This window comes from Embiotoca jacksoni, unplaced genomic scaffold (genome assembly GCF_022577435.1).
Source record: "Embiotoca jacksoni isolate LCO1_2020_lvr unplaced genomic scaffold, fEmbJac1.0.p SCAF_25, whole genome shotgun sequence".
Classification (NCBI taxonomy): Eukaryota; Metazoa; Chordata; class Actinopteri; family Embiotocidae; genus Embiotoca; species Embiotoca jacksoni.
Window position 1 is genome coordinate 2161806 of NW_027185376.1, and position 24649 is coordinate 2186454.

At 40.3% G+C, this 24649-nt stretch overlaps 1 protein-coding gene across 1 annotated transcript in view; it reads left to right on the forward strand.

The window, feature by feature from the left end:
• plxdc2b (plexin domain containing 2b) overlaps positions 1–24649 on the forward strand; it is an 89176-nt gene that overhangs the window by 55002 nt on the left and 9525 nt on the right. Inside the window, exons 6-12 of the mRNA XM_069159544.1 lie at positions 3481–3599; positions 5366–5465; positions 11000–11095; positions 11258–11339; positions 17218–17278; positions 17491–17644; positions 23569–23607. Coding sequence (XP_069015645.1) covers positions 3481–3599; positions 5366–5465; positions 11000–11095; positions 11258–11339; positions 17218–17278; positions 17491–17644; positions 23569–23607 — 651 coding nt within the window. The remainder of the gene's footprint in view (positions 1–3480; positions 3600–5365; positions 5466–10999; positions 11096–11257; positions 11340–17217; positions 17279–17490; positions 17645–23568; positions 23608–24649) is intronic.

A 24649-nucleotide genomic window follows, 5' to 3' on the forward strand; every position in this document is an offset into this window, starting at 1 on the left:
TGCGTGACCTTCTGCAGTGGAGCTCATCAGACTTTAACCAAACTGGCAGCTGATCGATTCTCAGCCCGCCTGCTCCTCAACTCACTGTCCATTAGTCAATGTCCTGCCAATACGGCATGAGAACTGTCCGCTTGTTTGTGCTGTGGAGACGTCGGTGCCTCTATTAAAAGAGGGGGCGGCGGGTAGGGGAGCGGTTCGGACGTACAACCACTGCGTGTTTCTTTCGACCTTGTTTCATGTCTGTCTCTGCTGGAAGTTTGTAACAAGTTTGAAGAGGCGTTCACAGCAGAGAAGTATTGTTTGTTCTACACAAACAAGCCTGCAGGGGTTGTGTGAAACTTCACAGTGACTGTGTGAAACTTTGTTGTCATATATTCAGTTCTCACAAGAGCAGAAGTTTCTTTCGTTTTTGTTAATTACGATCTGCTAAATAAAGACTGCGCGTGATTGGTTAAGACTGCCTCCTGTCCTGAAACTCTCCTGTGGTTTGATGGCACACCGTTACAGAAGAGTGAAGTGTTTCAACACCTGACAGACTGTGAACTTGACCATGGTGACAGCAGTGTGGTAAAAATACCACTTACAGGCTGTTTGACACAACTAGAGAGCTCATTATTTCTCATAGTGACAGAAAGCATTTATTTATCCTTTATTCCCTGATTAATTTCAAGATTCAGGGTTGCACGATGTTACATGTCTAGATTTTGTCCTCACCACGAACAGAGTGAATCAAGCATGACTCATGATGATAGAAATATTCCTTTTTTACAGAAGACACTCTGACATGTCAAAGTTGGAAATGTGTAAATGATGAAGTTACAGTGATAATAGCCGAGTCGCTTTTAGCTGCTTCGGTTTCATGCGCCTGGTATTATGTGCGATGACTCACTGTCAGACCCCATTTACACTTCTTGCATCCCAGGCGGATCAGACAGGAATCCAATCCAAAGTGTAAATACATTCAAGAGGGATTCTAGACATGTTGAAAAGGTGTAAATGCATTTGTCTCGCCAGCTCTTTACTTTTTCCGATTCCAGCTGCATTGGGTCCTCTTGGCTTGTTTTGTCAATGCACTGATGGACAGATGAGGCACCGCATATGTAGATCAGTTCATCTGCTGAATGATCTGTGTGGCTGAAAAGATCAACATCTGGATAATGAGTGATGTCTCCGAAAGACGTCTTTATTGATAGCTGCTCGCTGTCATCAGTGGATCACAGGCGAGCTAAACTGCTTCCTATCAATGTTGATGCTGTTATCAATGTAACAAGATGCTTAAGTACAGAAGTTAATCTTCATAAAGCATTTTCAGCACTTACCAAACAACAAGTTTGTGACCGGCAATATTGGGCTGTAAAACTAAAACCTGCTTCCCCATCACTGCACATGAACTGGAAAAAAATGGTCAAATTTTAGACACCAAAGTGTAGAATAAATGCTTTTTGAACACCATTAAAACTTTTCAGAAAAATTCCCTTGCCAGGCTGCGGGCGTGTTGGTGTAATAGGGCTGATTTGTTTTTGTTTATTTTGAGTTCATGCAGCATGTTAAGCTTGTAAATGGAAATGGAAACAAGGCCAGTGTGTACTCTCTCCACGCCTTCTCACCCACTCTGCATTTTTAGTCAGGCAGCCACCCCTCCTGAACTCAATGCATTTTAAGCAGACTTATATTAGGCTTAACTTGTGCTGACTGAGGAAGCCCGCTGTGCCGCGAGTTAATCGCAATTTAGTGCTGTGGCCGCTGATATTAGCTTTTCTCCTGATTCCTTAATACTCTTTTCTCAGTGCCTTGTATTGCTGCCATTAACCCTACAGTCATAAAGTCATAAGAATATTAGTCACATGATATTTAATGTCAATAAAAGCAGACCCTGACTTGTTTAACCACCTCCTTTAACACATGAAACCTCCATGTCTAGTGCTAGAGGCCCCACGTCCACCACCTATAATTTGTTATGGGGTTTCCTGTTCAACTAGTCGCCTCGGCCCTCCAAACTGGCAGCAGGGACGCTAAATCTCATCTTTCCTTTGGATGGGGGCTCTCTGGCTGTGTGACCGGAAAATTGATTGGTTGTTTTAACAAACCTCTATTGTTCTGGCGGCCAGCCAAATGACTAACTCTGAGCGGGGAATGGCTTTCAAATCAATAGGTTCTCCAACGCCCACAGTAAATCAAAACAGTGTTAAAAGTAATGCGAGGCTTGCTTTCTGGAGGCCGTGTGAGTCTGCTGCTAATTTACTACATCCCCAGATTAAGGAGACAACTCATGATGACTTTTCATGAAGTGTGATTTGAAGTTACAGTATTTAGAATCATGTATGATCATGCATCATAGTAAGTTACTTATTTATTCCTTGATTCATTAATTCATTTATACACTCTACGTTCAGTCTGCCTCAAAAGGGTTTATGATACTTGGCAGCCTTTATACCTGAAGAACTGTACCAGGATCAGTCCAACACTCCAGATTTTTGAGATTTTATCATGTAACTACAGTGGTATCTTCACACGAAGATAGAGTTTGTGCTGTCTAATGATTGCTTTCATTATCAATTCATCTTGTTTTCTAAATTAATTGATTGTTTGGTGAAACAAAAGCACCACATCTTCACAGTTCAGTAGCTGGAAATGCAGAATGTTTGGTATTTTTGCTCCAAAATAGAGGAAGACAGGGCAATCGATTAAGCATGAAAATCAAGTAATTAATGAATTGACTCGTCAATTCAGCCCTGGATACAGTAGAATCATTTTTATGTGCCCCGATTTTTAGACCTCTGAAACGTCTGCTGTTTCTCCAGAAAATGGAGTGAATGCAATTTAATTTGTGCTCAAAAGCAACAGGTTTTTCTCTGGATGATTTCCACACCTTTTCTGCATAAGCTTATTCTGATGGCCAGAAAGAAAAACAAAATAAAGGCGAGTTTTTTTGCATTTAATTTTTCCATAGATCCCGTGAAAGCCCTGTTGGGGACTTCTCTCATCCAGTTCCAGCCCCTCCCACCAGAAAAAGCCATTGAAATCGCTGTCACTCGGCACATTCTTCCAGCGTATGAAAAACTTTTACTGTAGTGAAAATAGCCCGAGCTGGATAATCCATCACAGTAACGGCCACGCCTGGATTTGATTTTGTCAAAAGCTTCAGCTTTATTGCCGTTTCATCCTTCCCCAGTGGAGTGTTTTCATATCAGCGTTCACGCTGCTTTGGTGTCAGTCACCTCACACCCACAGGGGGAAAATGAAGTCTCTGCCGGGAAATAATCCCTCCACAAACAGATCGACTTACAAACATCACTGTTACATTGATGTCGTATTATTCACAGACTTTCCCTCAGTCAGTAGCTCATTTCACAGTAGGTCTGAGCCAGCAAAGATGGTGTTTCAAAAACATGGTGACTGTATTCTCCCTCAATGTAGTCGAGTTTGTGTCGTCCTGCAATTAATAAACTGGCTTTTTGGTCGTGGTCCTTTCTCCTTTAGGTACTGCTCTGGTGGTGCAGTGGGACCACGTCCACCTACAGGACAACTACAACCTGGGAAGTTTCACCTTCCAGGCCACGTTGCACAACACCGGCAGGATCGTCTTCGCATACAAAGAGGTGGGGACTCATTTATCCAACCGACTTTCCATAACCTGTTTTTTTATTTTCTCTGCAGAGACTCTGTAGTTTTTTTTTTTTTTTTTGTCTCTGTCCTTTCCTCTCTCTGATTTTACCAGACATACGGTACATCATTTATAATTCTGGATGAATGAATGACGTTTTTTTTAATCATTGTCACACCTACCGCTCTGCCACACATCTTAACTGCTACACTGACTTCCTGTTCATCAAAGAACTGACTTTAAAACTCTTCTGCTGGTTTATATAGTACTGAATGGTTGAGGTTTCTGTTTCCAGAGTCAGAACTCAACATGCCAAAATTGCAATCAGCTTTTTGTACCACATATATTTAGAAGAAATTCCACCAAAACTTTGGTCTGCACCACTTCTTTTTTTTATTTTTATAATTCCTTGTGTTTCTTCTGTTATGCCGAATGTTTTATAAAGCTCTTTAGATTGCCTTATACAAACACAAATATATATATGTACAAAAATTGCTATAGACCTTGATTGTCATGCATCGACATGCCAAAAGTGTTTCTATACTGTATAATACTGGAGGAATCTGAATTAACATGATTTCATGTTTATCCATCCTGCCTCTTCCAGGCTTTTAAGACACACATAACTTAAACTCATCCGTACTGCATCAGCTATTACAAATTTTGATAATCTGTGTGCTGGATTATTTCAAAATCAACACTTTACATTATCACAGTTTGTACAGTACAAAGAGAATGTGACTCGCTTTACACCTCTCCCTCATCACATAGCTCACACCATCTGTTTCCCTGCTTTTTTTTTTTTTCAAATGTCTTAGTCATTTCTAATACTTAGCGCTGCCAAGTAAGGAGAGAAAAATTCCCAATGATCACTTTTTTTTTTTTTACTGTGGACTTTATACAAGTGAGTGACACCAACATGACGGACAAAATAATGAGCTTCATTTCAGCTCCTTAAGAAAATATGTCTGAATGTCGTCTCAGTGTTTCCGTATGCGTGATTTGGTTGCAACGTAATTTCAAATACAGGTTTTGGGTCACTGCATGCCCCAAAGGTATCCTAATTTCCAAAATTCTAAAATGTATTGAAAAACAACTTCATTGAATAGAGAGAATGAGAAGGTAATAAAAATATGATCCAACAGAGTCTGCTGCAGGAGTGTGAAATTACAATAAGTAATGATCTATGATAATTGCGGTGGTTACAACAGCGGGGCGGCTTCTTTTATGACTGAGACCCTTTATGTCATTTGTTATTTTCAAATGTTCGAGGAGCTGATCTGAAAGCTGCTGGGTCCATTACGCTGCTATTATTAGTCTAAAAAGACCAACCTGACTGTTACATATAGGTTTTTACATAAACTTGATGATTACAAGGTCTGTCCATTATAGCTGAGCTTCACCTTCGCATCACCTGACCTTGAAAAATCACATCATTTTTGTCGAGCTGAACTCTTTCCCAGCAGTGGTGTGTAAAATCAAAATGGCAGATTTAAAGATGTTTTACCTTGAATAGATCGGAACCATCAGGGCCTCGTTTTTCTCAGAAATAAGTACACCTTCTAAAATCTGTTGCTCATTTCTGTCCCATCTCTGTTATTTCTATGCTCCAAAGATAGCCTTGTGCTTATTGCAGTTGCATATTGCCTCAGCAGATTTCAATGGGAGATTGTCAGCACTGTCAGACTGGTGTGGCCCATTTGTATTTTGCAGACATATCTTTGGGCTCCGGGTAATTGATTTTCTATTTTTCTATTTCAGATCCCTGTTGAGGTGTCACAGATCAGTTCTGTCAATCACCCGGTGAAGGTGGGCCTGTCTGATGCCTTTGTGGTGGTCCACAAGATCCAGCAGATACCCAGTGAGTCTCAGACATGCAATTCTGGCCTAAATTAACTTATAGTCAAAGATTTTGTGAGACACATTGACGATACACATGTAGAGGTTTGTGTTTTTGTTTTCAGGCTTTTGAAAACTAAAAACTCACCAGCATTGTGAGAGATGGATTAAACAGGCTTTCAGAACGATTCATGCTTTCCACGTCTGCAGGGGTCCGTGTCTCGTGAATTTAATTATCTGCCAAAGCCTGCGAGATTCCCCACAGACCCCTCTGGGCATCCGTGTGCACCCTGAAATCTAATGATAAACTTTGTAGTTCATCATTAAAAGAGTACAAGGACACACAGACGGCAGTAAACTCCTGGTGAATATTCCACCTTTATTTTCCCTCGACCCTTAGGCCCTTGGAGATGCTTTGATTTGTGCATGCTTTCCATCGATGGTGCGCAAACACAGTGGCAAGTTCCAAATTGTCCAGAAATCCCCTGCTATGTCCGCCCACTGTGCTCGGGAAGGGAAGGCAACATACTCCCACTCGTATCGACACTATAATGCAATGGCTGTCTAACTATCCGTAAACTTCAGTATAATCACAAAGCTGCGCTCTTATTTTCATGTGTTCAAAATGATTCACTGGTGAGGATGCTAATTGGGGCATGCAGCTGTAGCCTTAGTTTTTTAGCACAGTATCATGTTTGTAGCTATCGTATGCAGTAAGACCCTCTTACGTGGTTCTTCTTTTAAACCCAGTCGGTTGGAAAAAGCAAAAAGTCAGCTGGAGTTGGCCGACTTTTGGAGTTAGCAATAATCGGCTAATGAAGTCAGACACTTGTCATTTTAACCAATTAAACTGACTGTGGTTGGCACTTTGCCACCGTTGTCACGGTAAACGGCATGGCTAGAATGGGAGGCTTGACAGCTAAAGCAACAGTAACCAAGGTGGGTGGAGTTTAGCCAAAAGTGAAATTGCAGTTAATCCATTCAGATTTTTATGGTGCTAATATGTCCAAGGATCATTAGATTTTAAAAAGGGCTTCTTCGTTTTTTTTTCAGCTCTACCCCGTGTGTCAGTTCAGCCTCATCTGTTTTGATTTCACTCCAAATGTCACCACCTCTTCTCCAACACTGTGCCACCTCTCTCAGAGGGCAGCGGGCACAGCTCCAGATCTGCCTCTCCCATTTGCCTTTGAGTTGCTTTAAGCTTTTTTGAGTTAATTTAGGCCCATTAAATTTAAAGCAAATGCTAGCAAAGCGGAGACACTTCAAACCTTTTTTAATCCAGAGTCAGACTCTCTCTCGCTCTCATGGGCTCTGATTCAAAGTCTGCCACAATAATGACTTGTCAAACATGATTTATTCAGTAATTTAAACTGTTTTTTGATTGCGTCTGCAAAAAATTGGATGACATTTATTTGTCAAAGTTAATATCTCACCTTTTTTTGTCCTTCACTTGGCATCGTTTTGTTCCATCAGTACGATTCTTTTGTAAGTTTGGTTAGGATCTCAAAAACACCAGACCCTTGGAGTGGTAGGAGTATTTTTTTAGTTCAGTCTTATCTGAAGGCCTTTTATACAGCATCTCTTCCCAGACGGCTGTGGTTGGCACTCAGAGATTTGAATATCAAACCTGTTAGTGCAGCCCTCCTAGACTTCATAAACCAAGCTGGCTTTGATGCCTCTGACACAGCATGATGAAACCAGTCGGTGCAGCTGCTTGGTGTTGGAGTGATGAAATCTTGAATGGAAGCATATTGAGATCGTGTTGTGATTTCTCTGAGGAGAGTGTGTTTTTGGCTTTATGACAGAGACCCTTTTCTGCTCTCATACTCAATCTGAAATGATTACTGCTCTGCTTCTCAAGAAACCACAGTGCTAAATAAGCCTAAAAAACGATTTTTAGAGAGATGTCAAACAGGTGAAGCTAAACCTCGATATGCAAATTGACCATCAAGTTGCCCATGAATCCCTGGTTTCTCATGTGCACATGTCGTAGTGTCCTTGGGCAAAAACACTGACCTCCAAGTTGGGGAAACTGCAAAGCTAAGATAAAAAAGGAGCTTATAGACAGTAGGTACAGTTAGTAACAGACCATTTAGCATGTATTTGCTCCCTGCACCTGTCAGTCAAAAAGGCCTGGGCATGCCCCATGAGCTGTACAGCACAAATTTGTGGAGGAAACAAAGGATACTGCATGTACGATTAGAGGTTTTTCATAACAATAGAGAAAATGATAGAGAAGGATCCTATAATGGGGAGCATTCATAGACGAATACTAACCCTTACAAAAAAAATAAGGAATCAGCAGTTTTTATGAAAAAGTAGAATGCCATAGCAGTTCATTCCCCCATATGTTTACTGTTCATGTGTTAACTGAAGTCCACCTTTGTTCTTGCATATACAGTATGCTGGAAAAGATGTTGCTGCAGGATTTTGCAGAAATCTAACAAAAAATAAGAAAGATAATTTAAATTCCTGCCATGTATCTGCCTTGATCTATTCCAGATCTCATTTGAAGGGTGTCATCTTGATGGAGGAAAATTATCTTGACAGATTTTTCACAACCTTGTCATGCCAGATTAACAAATACATTCTAATTATTGGTCTATTAAGTGCATTAAGACATGATCCAAACAGGGGAAAAGAAAATAGACAGGAAAACCATGACCGCCACAGGCTGTACCATGAAGAAGTGTTTCAACTCTGCTAAGTGTCTCTGCAGCCAATTACTGCACCGCAACCGTGGCAACCAGGGGGACATTTTTTTAACCCTCTGTAGCTTTGCTTCAGTTTAAAAGCCCAAATAAAAACATTTTACACTGCCTCCAGGCAGATCAGGTCACAGCCCGTCCAGTAAAGGCAGAGATGAGAAGATTTGTGGGCGTCCTGTGGCCAAGTTGTGTAATTAACAGGTCAGGTACAAATACGTGTGAAGACCCAAGCTTTGATATACTTCCCTAATGCTAGATTATGCATTATCAGTCACAGTGAGTTATTCTTAAAATGAAACCACCTCCATTCTTTTCATATATTGTTGCCTGTACCATGATTAATAATTATGGTTCACAGCAGGAAGATGCCAAGACTGCTGCTGTTAATTATATTCAGTATATAGTTGTAATTAATTAATGCTACTGGAATTCTTCCAATGCGGCTAAGGCCAAAACTAATGAGGAACATTTTAGTTTGTATCGAGTGTAATCGTGGAGGTTAAAGAGGTCAGTTGAACACTGTAATATTTTGTGTGTAAAATTGTCCAGAGTATGAAGAGAGGATGCTGTCTTTTGACTCAATATCTTGACATGACAAATCTATCTAAGAGCCTGATTTGTCAATAAACATTACAAATAACTTTATTTCTCCAGAACAGTGAGGACACTATTATAATAGTTATGTTCATATTTTGGTGGAAAAAGTAGTCAAATTTGATGTGTACAGTCATGTGAATTAAAAAACAGAAACACAGAACGGACCTTTTTTCACAAGAACTTGTGAGTTTATCGTAAAAATAATTTTAAACCTGCTATTGCTATGATTAGCAATAATCAGCAGCCATTCATTCTGTTTTTATCAAAGAAAATATGCATGCAACTGTATTGATTAGAACGTTTCATGGCTTAAGAGAGTCAGATCTGGATGTTTAATTATAGGTTAACTGACCTGCTTCTACATTATTGATGACACCCTTTTCTGCCTTTGTCTGATAGCATCAGTAAAGGTAGCTGAATGCTCACTAAGCATTGTTTATGTGGAGGCTTAAACCAGGCCATAACGCATCTGATATGCAGCCTCCTTCAACCACAAACCAGAAGCCGACGAGGCTGCACAGTCTACCTGCACATCAGCAGCCTCCGGCCGGGGAACTGACCTTTTTCTGACCCCCGCCGTATCATTAGGCACCTGATAATCCCTTTGCTCGAGGCAAGAGGAAGTCAGTCAACAGGGGAGCAGAGGAGGGAAAGGAAGGGTGGTCTTATTCTCAGGTTGAGCCAAGCTGGCTCACATTAGCTGCTTTGATCAGTCTTCCTGCGTTTAATCAAACCAAGCAGGTCTGCGGGGAAACAACGTCCTATCACATGAGGAGAACACTGTAGTCTGCGAAGTCAACAATTCCCAGACCCAAAATCAATCAACCGAGTGAAAGAAGAAACCTTGTACACAGAAATGATCAGTTTTTCAAAAGGAAATGTGTGATGTGTGTAGGTTTAAGAACTTCATAGAGCTATGGCAGCCGCTAAATTAATCCAAAGGGGAACAGAGGATTAGAGGGTTTCTGATGTTTCAATTTAATACCAAACTAGAAGTGGATTTACTTACCCACAATGCTAACTGAGGAAAAAATGAGACATTCTTTGCCGTAAAAAGCATCATTGTTCCTTTTATTTATTTGTTCTGTTTCTTCTCTCTCTTTAACTCCTTTTTTGTTATAGGTCCAGCCATATGGTCACCGGGTCAGTTTAACATTTTGGGAGGCACACTTAAACACAGAGTTGGATAAGAGGATCTATTGTGACACTCTTATATTTGTATACCAAACATAAAGCTACATGGTTAACGTAGCTCAGCAAAAGTCCAGCAGATGATCCCTATAAAACCACAACTTGGTTTTGTTTTTTTACACTTAAGTTTTTGTACGGATTAAAACAAGATAACATTTTTAACAGACATACATGAGAGTGGTTTTGATCTTCTCCTCTTACTGATCAAATACAGTTCCCAAAATATCAAACTATTTAACCTTAAAATTGCTTTAGCAGTTGGAAATATCACATGATCAATTCATCGCTTGCTGTACACATTACACAGCCACAGTCTGGTGTATTGACTTTCAATTTTGTAGCTCATTGGTCAAGCAAATACAAGTGCTATACGAAATGTCACGTATTGAGCAATGTCACTATGCATGCTGAAGTGCACCTCAGTGATTTATCCTGCAGATTTACTGTTTCATTCCCGGAACGCCTGCACAGAAAGTCACATAAAAATCCAATTACTGTTTAAAATAATCAATGTATTTACAGCAGCAAGGCATTATTATCAGATCTCCAAAGAAATCACACATTGAGAAAAAAGTTGGACTTATTCCTAAAGGATGCATTTCATCCTGTTTTTTATTTTTATTTTTCCAGTCTCAATTATGGTCATGAAGATGCATGGGCAGCAAAACCAAGCAGCCTATTCTACACTGCCCCATATGAGTTATAAAGGCCAGAATGCAATGAGAGTCAATGATGTATCTAATCAATCGCTCTATCGGACCCCGGCTGATGACTTGCTGTTACAGATGACTGGGCAGGCAGCATTTCAACAGGGTCAGATTAATATCAGCTCCCGAGGGAAATTGCCACCGTCCATTGCCAAGTAATTCTCTGACACTTTGGACCCAAAGAGAGGGAAGAAATAAAGTGCTGTGGTTGAATCCCATATGACCTGATTCTGCCTCTCGGGCTCTTCCCTCTGACTTCGGGGACCACTTGTCCCAGTTTTTATCTCAGCTCAGAGGATTTGTGATGGTGTCTCCGCTCTCTTACTCTGTCTCCTACTATTTCCCAAATACAGATGTGAGGCGGAGGACAATCTACGAGTACCACCGCGTGGAGCTAACGAAGACAAAGATTACCAATTCTACAGCTGTGGAAATTATGCCTTTACCCAGTAAGAGGAATTTATTTTAGCCCCTTTGGCTCAGTCAGTATGAGCTTCTGAATGGATTCTTTATCATTATATGGCAATGTAGACCTTTCTCCTTGGCTCTGTGTCTAATAGGCTATCGATTGGGTAAATTGTTTGACCTCTGTTGAACTTCCTCCTCCACAGCCTGTCTCCAGTTCACCAGCTGTAGCGCCTGCATCTCCTCACAGATCAACTTCAACTGCAGCTGGTGCCATCGACTCAACAGGTTGGACTTCACGACACATTTACTCTCTAAAAAAGTCACCTTTGATTTTCCTTTACACCTCCCCCACACCCTCCAGCATATTCTCAGACTTGCTGACTTCTATTTGTACTTTGTTTGGTGCACTCACCAAGGTGCACACACTGTGATGATTATTCATTCTTTTATTGTCATCCTTTCTAAACTATTGTCATTCTCCTATTTACTTATCCATACAAATAGTCCAGGATGTGGCTGCTACTTTATCTTTTACCGTGGAGCACTTTGTGACATCTGGTCTATAAAAGTGCTACCACAGTGTTTCTCTAAACCTTGAAGTTGTTTTTGTGCCTAAAAAAAAAAATCTTTAACATGCTATTCATCACCTCATAATTTAACACGGTTGTGTGTTGGTCTAGACAGTAGGCTTGTTTGTGAAATATGATCAGAACACATCAGTAACCTCGTTAAAGTTTTGCATTCTTTCAATTAAATTATCACACAGCAGGAGTACGGTGTGTAAACATCTCCTGCATACAGTATTTGGAATGATAATGGGTCAGGTTTTAATTTAATAAGTCGACTTCATTGTTCATCGAATGGGAAAGTAGTCGTAGTGTTTAGACGAGACAGCAGCTCGTTCTGACATTCATTCAACTCACACCTGTTCTGTCAACCTCTGCTCCACGTTTCCTCTTATCCTTCCTGTCTCCCTGCACTTCAAACCAAAGTAAATATTTGAGCTGCTACAGAAGCCTTAGCGTTCCTCCACAGAATTTCCTGACAGCTGAAATGTGAGCTGCGTTGGGTTTTGTTTTGTTGGATAGAGAGATACAGAGTTAAAACGACAGAGAGGAGATATAAATCACGGAGAGACCGTCGAGTTTATCATCCCTATAAGTTAAGAAAGTTTCAACCTGCATGTCAATAGATGTTTACGGTTATAATGTCTGAAAATGTTATTTTGGAGGTTGTTGTCAGGGTTGATTCAGCCTTACCCGTGGTGCCACCATTACTTCTCTCTAGTATGCTGCTGCATTTTAAATTCCTTGTGCATCAAATATTAATCTGCCACTTTTATTTCGGACTCATCATTTATTCTGCAGTGTTTGACTGAAAAAATTTGGAACACCAGTGCTTTGTCCGCTGAGATTTGTTATTTAGGACTTTCAAGAGGTTTTGGATTTGATTCTCCGTCTTCTTTGCATCCTAAATGTTCCTGCTTCTGATGGAGACAAACCAATTTACTGTTAAGCCACATGAAAAACTGTTTTTCCACTCAGCAATTCATGGACGCTGTGGAGAGATACTGTACGCCCATGGCAGTGATCTCATTAAGCTGCATTATAATTAGCGCTCTGACTGTGTTAATATCTGAGTGTTCAGCCTCCCTCTGCCCTTTGTATCCTTCAGCCACTTCCTTTGAAAGAGGCAAACATGCTTTAAACACGCACTAATTAAAAACCACGGCGGCCCGGCTGGCTCCAGGGTTAATGAAAGGCGTTGACATTTTAAGAGAACAGCTCTAATGAACCTCTCTCACAGTGCAGCGCTGGGAAGGTGAGAGCACAGCGCCTCCTTCATGCTAACTTACAAGCTGAATCAGGTTGTTGTGGCTGATGTGTGCAGTCGCTACTGAGGCAGATTAATAAAGCATGACAGTGGACTCGCAGCGGGCCATGAGTGCCAGAGCATCTGAATATTGATGTGTTTGGAGGAAGTGAAGGGATTTGTTTACCTAAAAAAAAAACACAGCTGGGGCGCATCACAAATGGCTGTTAAGAGGACGAATAATGAATTTTAATGGTCTGATAGAAAAATGATGTGGCACAAGCCGACCAGTCTAAATCCTGTCTCAAATAAAAGCGTATATGTATTACTATCGAAATGTACTGCAGTAACAAAAGAAAAAGTATTACTAAACGGAGTAATATCGGTTTATTATCACTGGTGTATTTCTTGTAGTTGGTCAAAGTGGAGTTTAAGGCAGTTAATTCTTCACAACCTCAGTCCTATGAAAACTTGTCTTTCTTTGCGCGAGTCTTAAAAACCAGGGCAGAGCTCTGTGGTCACCGAGGGCGCCACCAGCTGGAGGGGTCCCAAAAAGCAGGAAGAATCTGTCACTACTGGCCAACAGGTCCCCTTTATTATAGTACTGCTTGCTCTGCACCAAACATCTCGCACTGAGATGAGACCGCAGACACACTGTCGAGGGGCACTCTTCTGGCAGCTCATTATCGCCGTCATCTAATCTGCTGGCTGTTACAAAGCCCTCGCGGTTCATTTGCTCAACCTGCTGTGTAAAAATCTATATGACGGACCAGATTACTTATGTTCCATGCAAACACTATAATATGATCCACCCTCATGATGACACTGTGTCCTCAACTCGAGCAATGCAGTCAATGAGTCAGTTGGTTAAAGAATGAAATTATAAACAACGATGTGCATCCTGAATATTAAATAATTGATGGCCAGCAGGAAGGAAAATCCAGGCAGGCTATAAATCCAGACGTTTGTTCCCGGCTGTCAGAATCGCCCCATTGTGCTCCTTTAAAAAATACTGAAGGCTTTGTGAGCGAATGACCTGCTGAGCCACAAAATATATACCAAAAACAGTGGTGAGTTGGGTTTCAGCAGGGAACCTCATTTTGAAAACGTGAGTATTTTGTGAATGCTCTCGCTAAATCCAGCCACAGAAGATTCCCACCGACATCTGCTCTGTGGACATAAAAAAAAAAATACTGCGTTAAACAAGCATTATATATACAATTCTCTGCTAATTCTGCCTGAAGTGTGCACAGTCAATTGTGTAATGAAAGATAAACAATAAAAGAATGAAAATAGATAATGGATCATAAAATTTGATGAGGACAGCCATAAATGATTATCAATAACAGCTGCCCCCACCCCTCGCGTAATGACAGACTTTGTTTGTAATGTGGAGGTATCAGAGATATTCCCACACAGATGAACAATAACCTGTGCAATGTCAGGTTTTATTCTATAGCATATGATAAACGGAATAAAAAAAAAAAGGATAATAGGAACTGGTGAACATGCAAAGATACGTACTGACAGATCATTTGTTGATATGATAAAGAACAGACATGAGTGAAACTAATTAAAGTTCAAATTGAAATAGTAGTTTTGTTATAAAATTATGAAGGGAGACACATGGAAAATCCCATCAAGGGGACCAAAATGTCTAGGAAAAGCCTTATTTTGTACAGAAATAAAAACAGTTCAACATGTTTTAGTTCTGCTTACAGTAATTAAGAAATACTCTAGAAATTAGTCTTTGTATGCTGAAACAAGACTGAACAAAGCAGGTTGTGACTACAATAGAATGCAAATGTTCATTCAGCAAAATTCGCAAAACAAGTCTGTTTGCAGTATAAACTGGTTCCAATATTTCCACTACACTATCAAATCATTTTCACCTACAAATAGAAATAAAACCTCAAGGATTCAGTTACATCCTGAAGAGACTTAATCAGGGAGATCTGGTTGATTCGGTGACACCTGTGGTTACTGATGGTAGCAGGAAGTTTATTTCATTCAGCAGGCTACTTCATCAGAGATACTGGTGTATCTGTTCATAGTGCAGCCAAACAAACTCACATTGTTTTCGTGAATTTCCACACAACAGCAGGCCACAGCAAAGGTTTCAGCCTATTAAACACTCTTTAATGTGAAGCAGCAGCAGTAACTTCATACGTGTCTGATATGGCTGTAGGAGAGAGAACAATAAACAAAGAGGCCGATCAATAAGATAAAATTCCTCTGGCTGAAACACATGAATTCTTGTGAATCTGAATGCATTGTAAATATAAAGAGGTTATTACAGAACATAAATACACTCATGTTAAATAGAATGAAAAATGATTTTGTTTCATGGCTATGACAGTATTTCAGTAAAAGTAGTAGATTTTTAGACTTTAGCTAGTAGACTTTTATTCTGCCATACAAGAATGACTCCATATCTTCCATGAATGAGTGGAAATGAAACCCAATAACAGAAAATCTCCATTTTTTTTTTTTTTGTGACTGTTAAAAAACCTGAACAGAAATATTCTCCCTCATGGGTTCATTTATATTCAAATGAAGCACCTCGGCCCATTTCCAATTAAAAACACTGTGGCTCGCTGCTTTGGAAGGCAGCTCGCTGAAATGGATGCCATTGAGAAGAAACAAAAACACAAGCTCCCTGTGGGGACAGGTTGGACCAGACCTGCTTGGTATTACTGTGTCTCATTCTGCTTCCTGCGCTGCCCTCTCAGGGGGGAAAGCAGTCGGGGGAAAAGTGGGGGATTAAGCGGAGGAATCTGTCTCGCTTGATTGAACAGATGGACAGAATTTTTTTATTTTTTTTTGGAGGCAGGGGGGGTGAATAAAAAGAAATGGGGTGATTAGAGAGGTAGAACAGTGAAAATTGACTCCTTCAGATAAAGCCATTACCATAACAATATATTCACGAGATAAATGGGACCTGCTAGGACGTCGACTGGACTCATACTGTCCTTGCAGCACACAGATATCACTGCTGCCACGATTTAAAACTGCTGCCTTCCTGCATTGAGCCGCTCATAGCTTGTTTTTATTTATTTTCCTCTATCTCAGTCACTTTTTTTTTTTTTAAACAGAGCACAATGTGAGTGGGTTTACTGCTTTGCATACTAACTTTACCCTCCAGACAGGAAACTGTTTGTGTACACCGACAGACTGAATGACGATGAGTTCGCCAGTGGGCGAGTTTTATCATTTTTTTTATCAGCAGGGAGGATTAGTCGCTGCCGCCTCGATCGCCGTCTTGCCTTTTGAAGTTATTAGAAGTCTCGGACCGTACTAGAAAAGTTGACTCAGCGGCAGCCTCATCAACAAGGCCCCATGACCCGCTGAACTTCCCCCTCGCAGATCTTCATGCTGTACAAAGCCGTTCCCTCCTTAAGCTCTTTGAGTCCAGACCTCGGAGGGTGGCAGAATGGGAGGTGCAGATGTCTGCTCCCCTGCTTGATTCAGAGTAGAAAAACATGAAGTGTTACGGAGCGCAGTTGAAATGACACTGTAAATGTATTAAAGTGGTACTTCAACAATGTTTATAAATCAACGTTAGTGCACTCTGCACCACGAGGAGAGCTTCTCTGCTTCGTCGTTTAAGGTCCTTTCTGGCTCTGGACAAGCTTTAGAAAGTTTAAGAGAATCTCTGATTGGATTTGACAAGGTACATTTTAGGGCACCCTCCGTTTGATTCCAGCAGAGGACATTCGTTTATAACGACAACAACACTTTTTATAGCATAGAACGACATAAAACCAAAGTTATCAGTTTGCTTTGGTATGACGATCAAGATGTTTTGGCTTTATAAACCATTAACGGTCCAGACTACAGTATTTCAACAGCTAGAGCAGCAACAACTAGTTGAATCAATTAATTCCTCGATTTATTTTGGTTTTACTCTTGTCCAGACAAAACAAGACATTAGACTAAACAAATAATGAAAAAATATACTTGACTGATGAACTCGATCTGAATCATTTGCTGCAGCCTTATCACCAACTGTCGGATGCACTGACATAACATTTTGTACAGATATTCATGATGCAATTGTAGGGACCTTGATAATCCTCCGACTGTCCCTCTGGCTTCACCATGAGGTTGATTTTTGGGGGATAAAGTGAAATCTTTTGACATCTCTTGACGGATGGATTGTCATTACATTTGGTGTAGATATTCCCGTTTGTCTCAGGGTGAACTTAAGAGATCCCGTATTTTTTTTTTTCACCTTCACAGATCACTCGGTATGGCAGCACGACTTTATTCTGTTTCCCACATTTTTTCTGGAAGTGCAATCTTGAACTCCATTAAACTAACCGCAGTTTTGACTGTTGTTTCCTCCCAGATGTTCCAGCGGATTTGACCGCCATCGCCAGGACTGGGTGGACAACAGTTGCCCAGATGAGGTGAGCATTCAAACCGTGTTAAGCAGTTGTGATTTGATCATGATCAGAAGTGTTGTAAATGGTTCGGCTTGTGATTGTGTGTGCGTAGCCGTCGGCATGATAAATGCTCTTTGCTGCAGTAAGCAGGGAAAACCCTCCTAAATCCTCACGTGCACCTGTTTTTCCCTCTGAGACTGCACACACGAGCCTTACAATAATTTCTCATCTTTCAGACGAAGGACAAGATGTGTGACATCGTAGACACTACGTACCTTTACCCCTTCACCACCACGATTGTCGCCAAAACAACATCCAAGAGCAAAGGGGCCACCGCAGACAAAGACGCGCCCTCCACCTCGCACCCTCCCACCAGCGTCCCCACTGAAGGTAAAGTGGAAATCAGAGCTGGATCAAGGCGAGGATATTGTGTCGGAGCCCAGAGCTTTCTTTCAAGTCGTGATGGATGCTCTGTTCTGGCAAGATGTTAAATTGAGTGCATTTGCTGGAACTATTCTTTATTGGTATTGATGTGTTTTCTCTTTTACAACATGCACAAGACACTTTTCTCATTTAGAAAATGCATAAAAATGTGCTCTAGGTTTGCACTTAAGCTGATAAAAATTAATTCCGATGGCAGGCAGTGGAGCGAGTCGCAGCAGCTGCGTTTGTACCAGCTTTAAACAATGCAGATTGAATTAGGACAAATCTCACCAGTCTAAAATAGATCTGCTGGCTCCTTATCAGTTTTTTATTTGTAAAAACTTCATTTCTGATCACGGCGCCATTGATGGCTTAAAAGTATTCTCATCCCATTGTTCTCTTTAATCATTTTTCAGGTTATTTATGAGGCATTAACTTTTCCTATCTGACTGTGAAGGCCAATTTTCATTTTTCAAGGTTCACCGCTAAATATGAAATTAGGCACAGATCTGGCTTTTGTCACAGAAAGTGGAAAGTGACTGTACAATCATTATAGAGTTTAGTGAAATTGGCTCAATCTGATTCAGATACCAAGGCTCTCTGAAGGCCGTTCCTCTTTATTACCTGTACTTTCTCTCTTACATTCTTTCAAGGTCTCATTTTATATCAGAGGGCTTTCTAGTCGGGTCCTCTGACTGTGGCTTGTGGAGAATGGTCGTAATGAAATTATATTTTAAAGAAACTTTCTCAAGTTATGCTGAAGGTTTCCCATACGGCTCCTCAAACTTCTTCATAATAATTGGCCTAGATGTTCTGTTAGACATAAATGCTGTATATTCCTTTGTTGTGGTAATGAATATGAATATAATTTTCAAAGGTCCCATAATGAGAAAAATACTAAAACTTGTTGTTTCAATGATGATATTGAGCTTGAAGTAATAATTAGATTTACATTTAAATACCAATGGTAGCTGGCCATATGAAGTATAACATTAATAGTATTAATAGAGTAAAATACAAATAGTTAACAGCTACTCAATGTTTTAAATCAAAAAACAATAATATATTTCAAATTGTATAGGCAAAATACCACATTAGCTTTTTTCAATACAGAAATATTGAATAACATCAGCCTTTACTATAAAAGTGCCAACTGGTGTACATGAATCAAACAAAGCAAAGCTTACATGTTTTCACATTCAGTGTTTATATGTAGTGGTTATTTCTTTGTATAAATATAGTTATTATAAATATGGGCAAAATGCCAAATAATAGAAAGCATTAGTAATTCTTTTTTTTAAGTATGACAATCAAAGTAATAAAATATTTAATGTCATCATGTCTTTTTCTTTTTCAAGTTTTATGAAAACAGCAAAGGTGAAAGAAATTGTGTTCCTTTTGATATTACACTGTAAAGTATTGCGCACATGATTCACTGCACCCCAGCGGGAGACTAACCCAAACCATCCTGCAGCACAGTCTCAGAGTTATATCATGCAAATCCTCTTTGAAAGCAGCAGACACGATTCTTTTGCTGATGACAGGAAAACGGCCAAGGTGTCCTCTGAAGTTTGTTTACTTCCATTTTTTTAGTCCCTCAAGATGCCAGAGTTACGAGTTGGCTGAATTTATTTTGCCAATTTTCAGCTCATTTCCCTTTTTATTGCCATTGAGCAATTTATTTGAGTAAACAGGTGCTTTATCTTAATCAGCTGCAGATGTGGTTGGATTGAATCAAAATGAAAGGAAGCGCCCGCTCGCGTACTCAAATCATACGTTGGAGGCCACGTTATGTCACCATGAATATCATCATATGAAACATTGTGTATGTAATCAATACTAAAAGCACACGTGCTTCACTTTATGTATGTTTTTTTTTCCCCCTTGCTTTTGTGTTGTGTAGCTCATGTGATGCACAATGAGCTAATGGACAACCAGTCATTTCAGAAATCCACTCTTATCCATGTGATGATGAATGAATCAACTGCATCCTTTTAAGAGCATGAGGCCCCATGTATGGAGGAGGGGAGCCTCTGAAGGACATAATACAGCTTTAGCTGTGTTTCTTCGTCTATCTGACAGAATTTCAATGAGAAGAGGTTATTGGGAGTGGGAAATTATTTATTTAAGTAATGATAGTTTGACTTGTACATTTTTGGCGGTTAGACTCCGACGATGAGGGGCCGCTTCGTCGAGCGATGTCCCAGATGGACGTAGGAGATAGGAGAGGACCCCCCCCCCCCCCCCCCCCCCCCAGAGCTGAGACACCGTAGATGGTGGAGTGGAGTGTGCGAATTTAAAATAAACCCATTTCTGTAGCACCAAAACACTCAAAAACATTCGACATCTCAGGGCACTTAAGACAGGAACCCAACAAATCCCACATGTGCGACAGCTGGAAGGAAAAAAAACCTCTATTTTAAAGGAGGAGGAAAACCTCCTACAGTATGAAGGAAAAACTCTCCTTTAAACAGGAGGAAGACCTCCTACGGTATGAAGGAAAAACTCTCTTTTAAATAGGAGGAAAACCTCCAACAGAACCACGCAGTCTTCTGCCTAGACCGGTTGGTGAGACGAAAGATCGAAGATGTCTGATGGGAACTTTGGTGGAGAAATGTGGGGTTTTTTTTAGTTGGTTTAAAAAAAAAGAAAACATGCATTACACATAAATTAAAAACTGAATTAGAAAATGGCCCAAAAAAAGCTAGTAAAGAAGTAGCAAGATGTTTTAAGGTGTAAGGTAGCGTGTTTTCAGTTGCTTATGACCTCATGTTAAAAGAAAACCCTGGTGTTACATGATACTCTGACCTCCTCATCCTGTCTATGGCTCCTGGTACTTAAACCCTTGTCTTAAAACATAAATCTTGATTTTGAAAAACGGGCTATAAATATAAAGTCTGTCTCCGTAATTTCCTAAAACAGGTGGGGAGGGTCGTTTTTAGCAGACGCTCAAACAGATGTAAAAAGTGCATTTTTGGGGACTATTTTCAGCAGCGTTCATTTGTGTTTTTAATAGTTTTTATACCACAATGGAGCTAAATGACATGATATAAATGTAAGACGATGGTACGATGGTACTTTGGATCTTTGATCAATAAACGTTGAGTTTGAATGAAGGATTTTCAGAGATTTTCCTGAAGGTTCCTCAGCAAGGACTTTTGGTCTTGACCTTGGATATTGAAAATGAAAGGCAATCACGCTCTTCTAGGTTATTGTTCCCTGACAGTTGGACTCTAAAGTATATTAGAACGAGTTAGTTTACTGCAGCAATTTCCTGCAGTGATTACTTTATATTTTGTGCAACCTTATGTCCACGTTTTTGTTTTTTGTTTTTTTTATCCTTTTCATCTCTTTTATTTTGTTCCCCTGGAAAGCTTTACTTTTTTAATTTAGGGCTCCATTTTTATTTAGCTTTAAAATGTTTCCCCAACTGAAGCCTTAAAAATGTCCCTGAACATTTTATGTCTTTAGTGTAACCTGAGATGGAGTGCAGCATCCACAGTGCTTTTTCACTCCTCTGATATTTTATAGATGTTATTTTTCCCCTCTATTTTTTAGATTTTCTTTTTTTTAAGGATTTCTAGATTCAGGTCTGGGTCATCCATTATTTCATTTTTCATAAAAAGACAGTTACTTTCATCGCTAAGTCAGGCAGAGGCCGACCTTTTTCTCCATCGTACCCCCCATTAATCATCTTGCGGGGGGGCTGAGTCTAAACGGACAGGCCATCGCGGTAGGGGTGCTCGAGAGGCTGCCGCGATGAGGATGGATGCAGTGGGTTCAGGGAGGAGTGTGAAAACTGTCCAGCTGTGTGGCAAAACACTACAAGTAGTCCTACAGATCAAACCTGGGCGTGGTGAGAAGACTAACAGGCGACCTGAGGGCTAAAATGTGTGGCCTGTGTGTGTGTGTGTGTGTGTCAGTATCCAGGAGGTCAACAGGTTGCGCTGCGGTATTTGCATTTGTTATAGCTGACTGTTCGACACGTACAGCGGATCAGTTTCCCCGGCTCTGACCTGTCTCTTCAGCTGCGCGGGGGTGGGGTGGGGTGGGGGGGGGTGGTCAGAGGTCAAGTTAGAGTGCAGGCTGGGTGGCTGGTGCTCGTGTTGGCGACCTGCAGCTGGACGAGACGGAGGGAGGGAGGGAGGGGAAGAGAGACAGACAAGGAGAGGAGAAAGTGTCTGTATGGGTGGAGGTTTGTTTGGGTGTGAAACATACTTCATGAGCCCCCAGCAGAGGAGCTGTGTCACATAAAGACAAGCTCAGGGGTGACTTGTCTCTTGTATACCTTTCCAGGTAACAGCATTGCTACTAACTTATGCCCAAGAACTTTTGCATTAAAATTTGTAAAAAAAAAAAAAGTTGATGGCACCAGGGACGACAGTGCCACAATTAACATACTCACACTCGCTGTATTGAGTGTTTAAGTGCGTTCACGCTGACTGAAAAGTGCTGTAGCGTGTAGTGCGCTGTGAGCACCCGGATGGTGCACTCGAAATGGTCCTAAAATCGAGTATAAAACACGGGACACTTTTCACCCATGGTTGCCAATCACGGCTACGTAGTAAAAAGAGAGGGACCACCGACATTAAGTATTTTAAATGGCGTCATCTGAGGAAGCTGCAGCTGTTGCAGAGTTTCAGGTCGTTAGCTTACACTAACAGACGTATGTGAATTGAGACGCAGCCATTGTCAGTCCACCACTTTCATTTAGACTCTCGTTTTCTCCCACATATTTTCCTCCTTCCATTGCATGTACAATCTCCAACAATGTTACAGTTTTGCTAAATGGCCTAATGACCTACTAAGGCAGGTTACTTGTCAATATTTTTCTCTCTCTTTTTTTTTTTAATCTTAAACACTTGAAAGCAACTTGACACTCTGGCCCTTCTCCCATTGTTACAAAGGTACGAGCTGAAGAAAAGAGCCATCGCTTAAGTGGAGACGAAATCAATATCTTATCTGTTTTGTGTCATAGACACAAAACAGTTTTTTTTTTTTTGTTGTTGTTTTTTTTTTTTTTTTTTATCTCTAAACTTCTTTACTGAATGGACAAACTCCACTTAAAAAAAAAAAACCTGGGCTGTTTTTTTGTCAATTCTTCAGAATTCAGATTACTTTATTCTGTACTTTATTATTTGATTAATTCAAGGAAATGGTTCAAATATTTTTATATTTTGAGACCAACTAAACTTACATTCATGCATATAAGTAAGGAAGTAAATGACAAAACATGAAGCATTTCACATAATTTCTGGTAACTTCGAGTATATATTCCATCCTCTAAATGGATATTTTTGAGATATAAAATCAAATAGTCGCTCTGCGTTGCACCCTTCGTGGCTTCTATTCCTCGAGCGGAGATAATGATCCAAATTCATGACCCGCACTCTGGTGTGGGATTGACTTGGACACAATTTTTTGCAGTCGCTTACCGAATAATATCTCTTTTAATGATTCATTTCAGAACACTAAAAGGCTGCTGCATTTGCCCGATTTTTGAAAATTGAAAATAGAAAATCCTTTTGAATTGAAGCGTCCAGTGAAATATATCTGCCAGTGTATGTGCTGAATTTGCATAATGTGAATCCTATGGTGTGTGTAAATGCCTGCTACCGTTCGAGAAGTGGGTCACGCTACATTTCCATATTTCACATGTATAGTTAACCCCAGACGGCTTTTATGTGCTGAATTATGGATGCTGAGCCATTATAGTCAAAGCATTCATTTTTAATAAGATTTTAAAGGAAGATGGTTCGCTAATGAAAGAAGCTTAATCTCATTTGGGACCTTCGGGGAGTTGTTTACATTGTCAGAGCTTCAAAAACAAACTACAAAGAGAAATATTGATTATTATGTCTGATGTTCTTTCTCTATTTGTCTCCTCACAGATGATACCAAGATCGCTCTGCATCTCCGAGACAACCAGGGTAGGTCCCTGTCTTTCACTGCTATTGTTGCTGCTCTCTTTTGTTTTTATGGCTCTGTTTGTTTCCCTGTTCGGCTGCTGGTGTGATGTTGGCACTGAGATATTGGTCCCTGATTACTTTTTTTTTTTTTTTTTTTGTGGGGATTTATGATTTAGTTAACTGACAAACTTTATCCAGCAGCCGGCCACAACGCTTTACTGTCCTCTGAGGGCTGCTGCGATCAATTACAGTGTCTGGACTGGTGTGAGGGAAGGCTGCATGGCCAAAAGTTAGAGCTGTATTTAATTGTAGTTTCTATTCAAAACACAATACACCATGTATATAATATTTGTTTGGTTTAACGTGGCTAAAATGCCGTGGCTCTGAAAAGTAACCCAAGAAACTGGAATGAAAATTGCCTCTTAAATTTGAGCTTAAAGTGGCTTGTTTTTAACGTTCGCATGCACAGAGTTTCATTACGTAAGATTGTGGTCTTCTCACGAGTTGAGCAAAAATCGAAAAACTATAAACCTCTGGGATTGTAAACTGGTTCTCAGGTAGGCAGCACTTTCTTCTACTCAGTTGTTATTCATCGTGAATTAAGTTAGAATGTTTCCGGGTTAATTTTTGACCTTGCAAACAACGTGGTAAAGGCCCAGTGTTCTGGAGCTTTTGACCATATCACATGAACTTCTTTGGCATATAGTGTTGCCCAGCTGTCGTGGAGTTGGTGCTTAAATTGAGTCATAGAGTTAAAGAGAGCCGTAAAGCGGTCAGGTGGAAGGAACACCTTGACGAGTGCTAAGAAATCGTTCTGCTGAGGAGGAGCTCCAGAAGCGCTAGTCAGTGCACTTTGTATTGCCAAAAGTTTAGAATATCAATCCTCCTATTGGTGAATGTTCTTAAAGATTCTTCGTGGAGCAAGTTGGCTGCCCGAAGGGATTATTGAAATTTTTGATTGTGCTACTGAATATTTCAATTATCAATTAAATTCTTTGTCCATACAATTAAATTAAGCAAATAAAGACAAATTCGACCTTTTTAGAGCCGTCATCATTCAGTT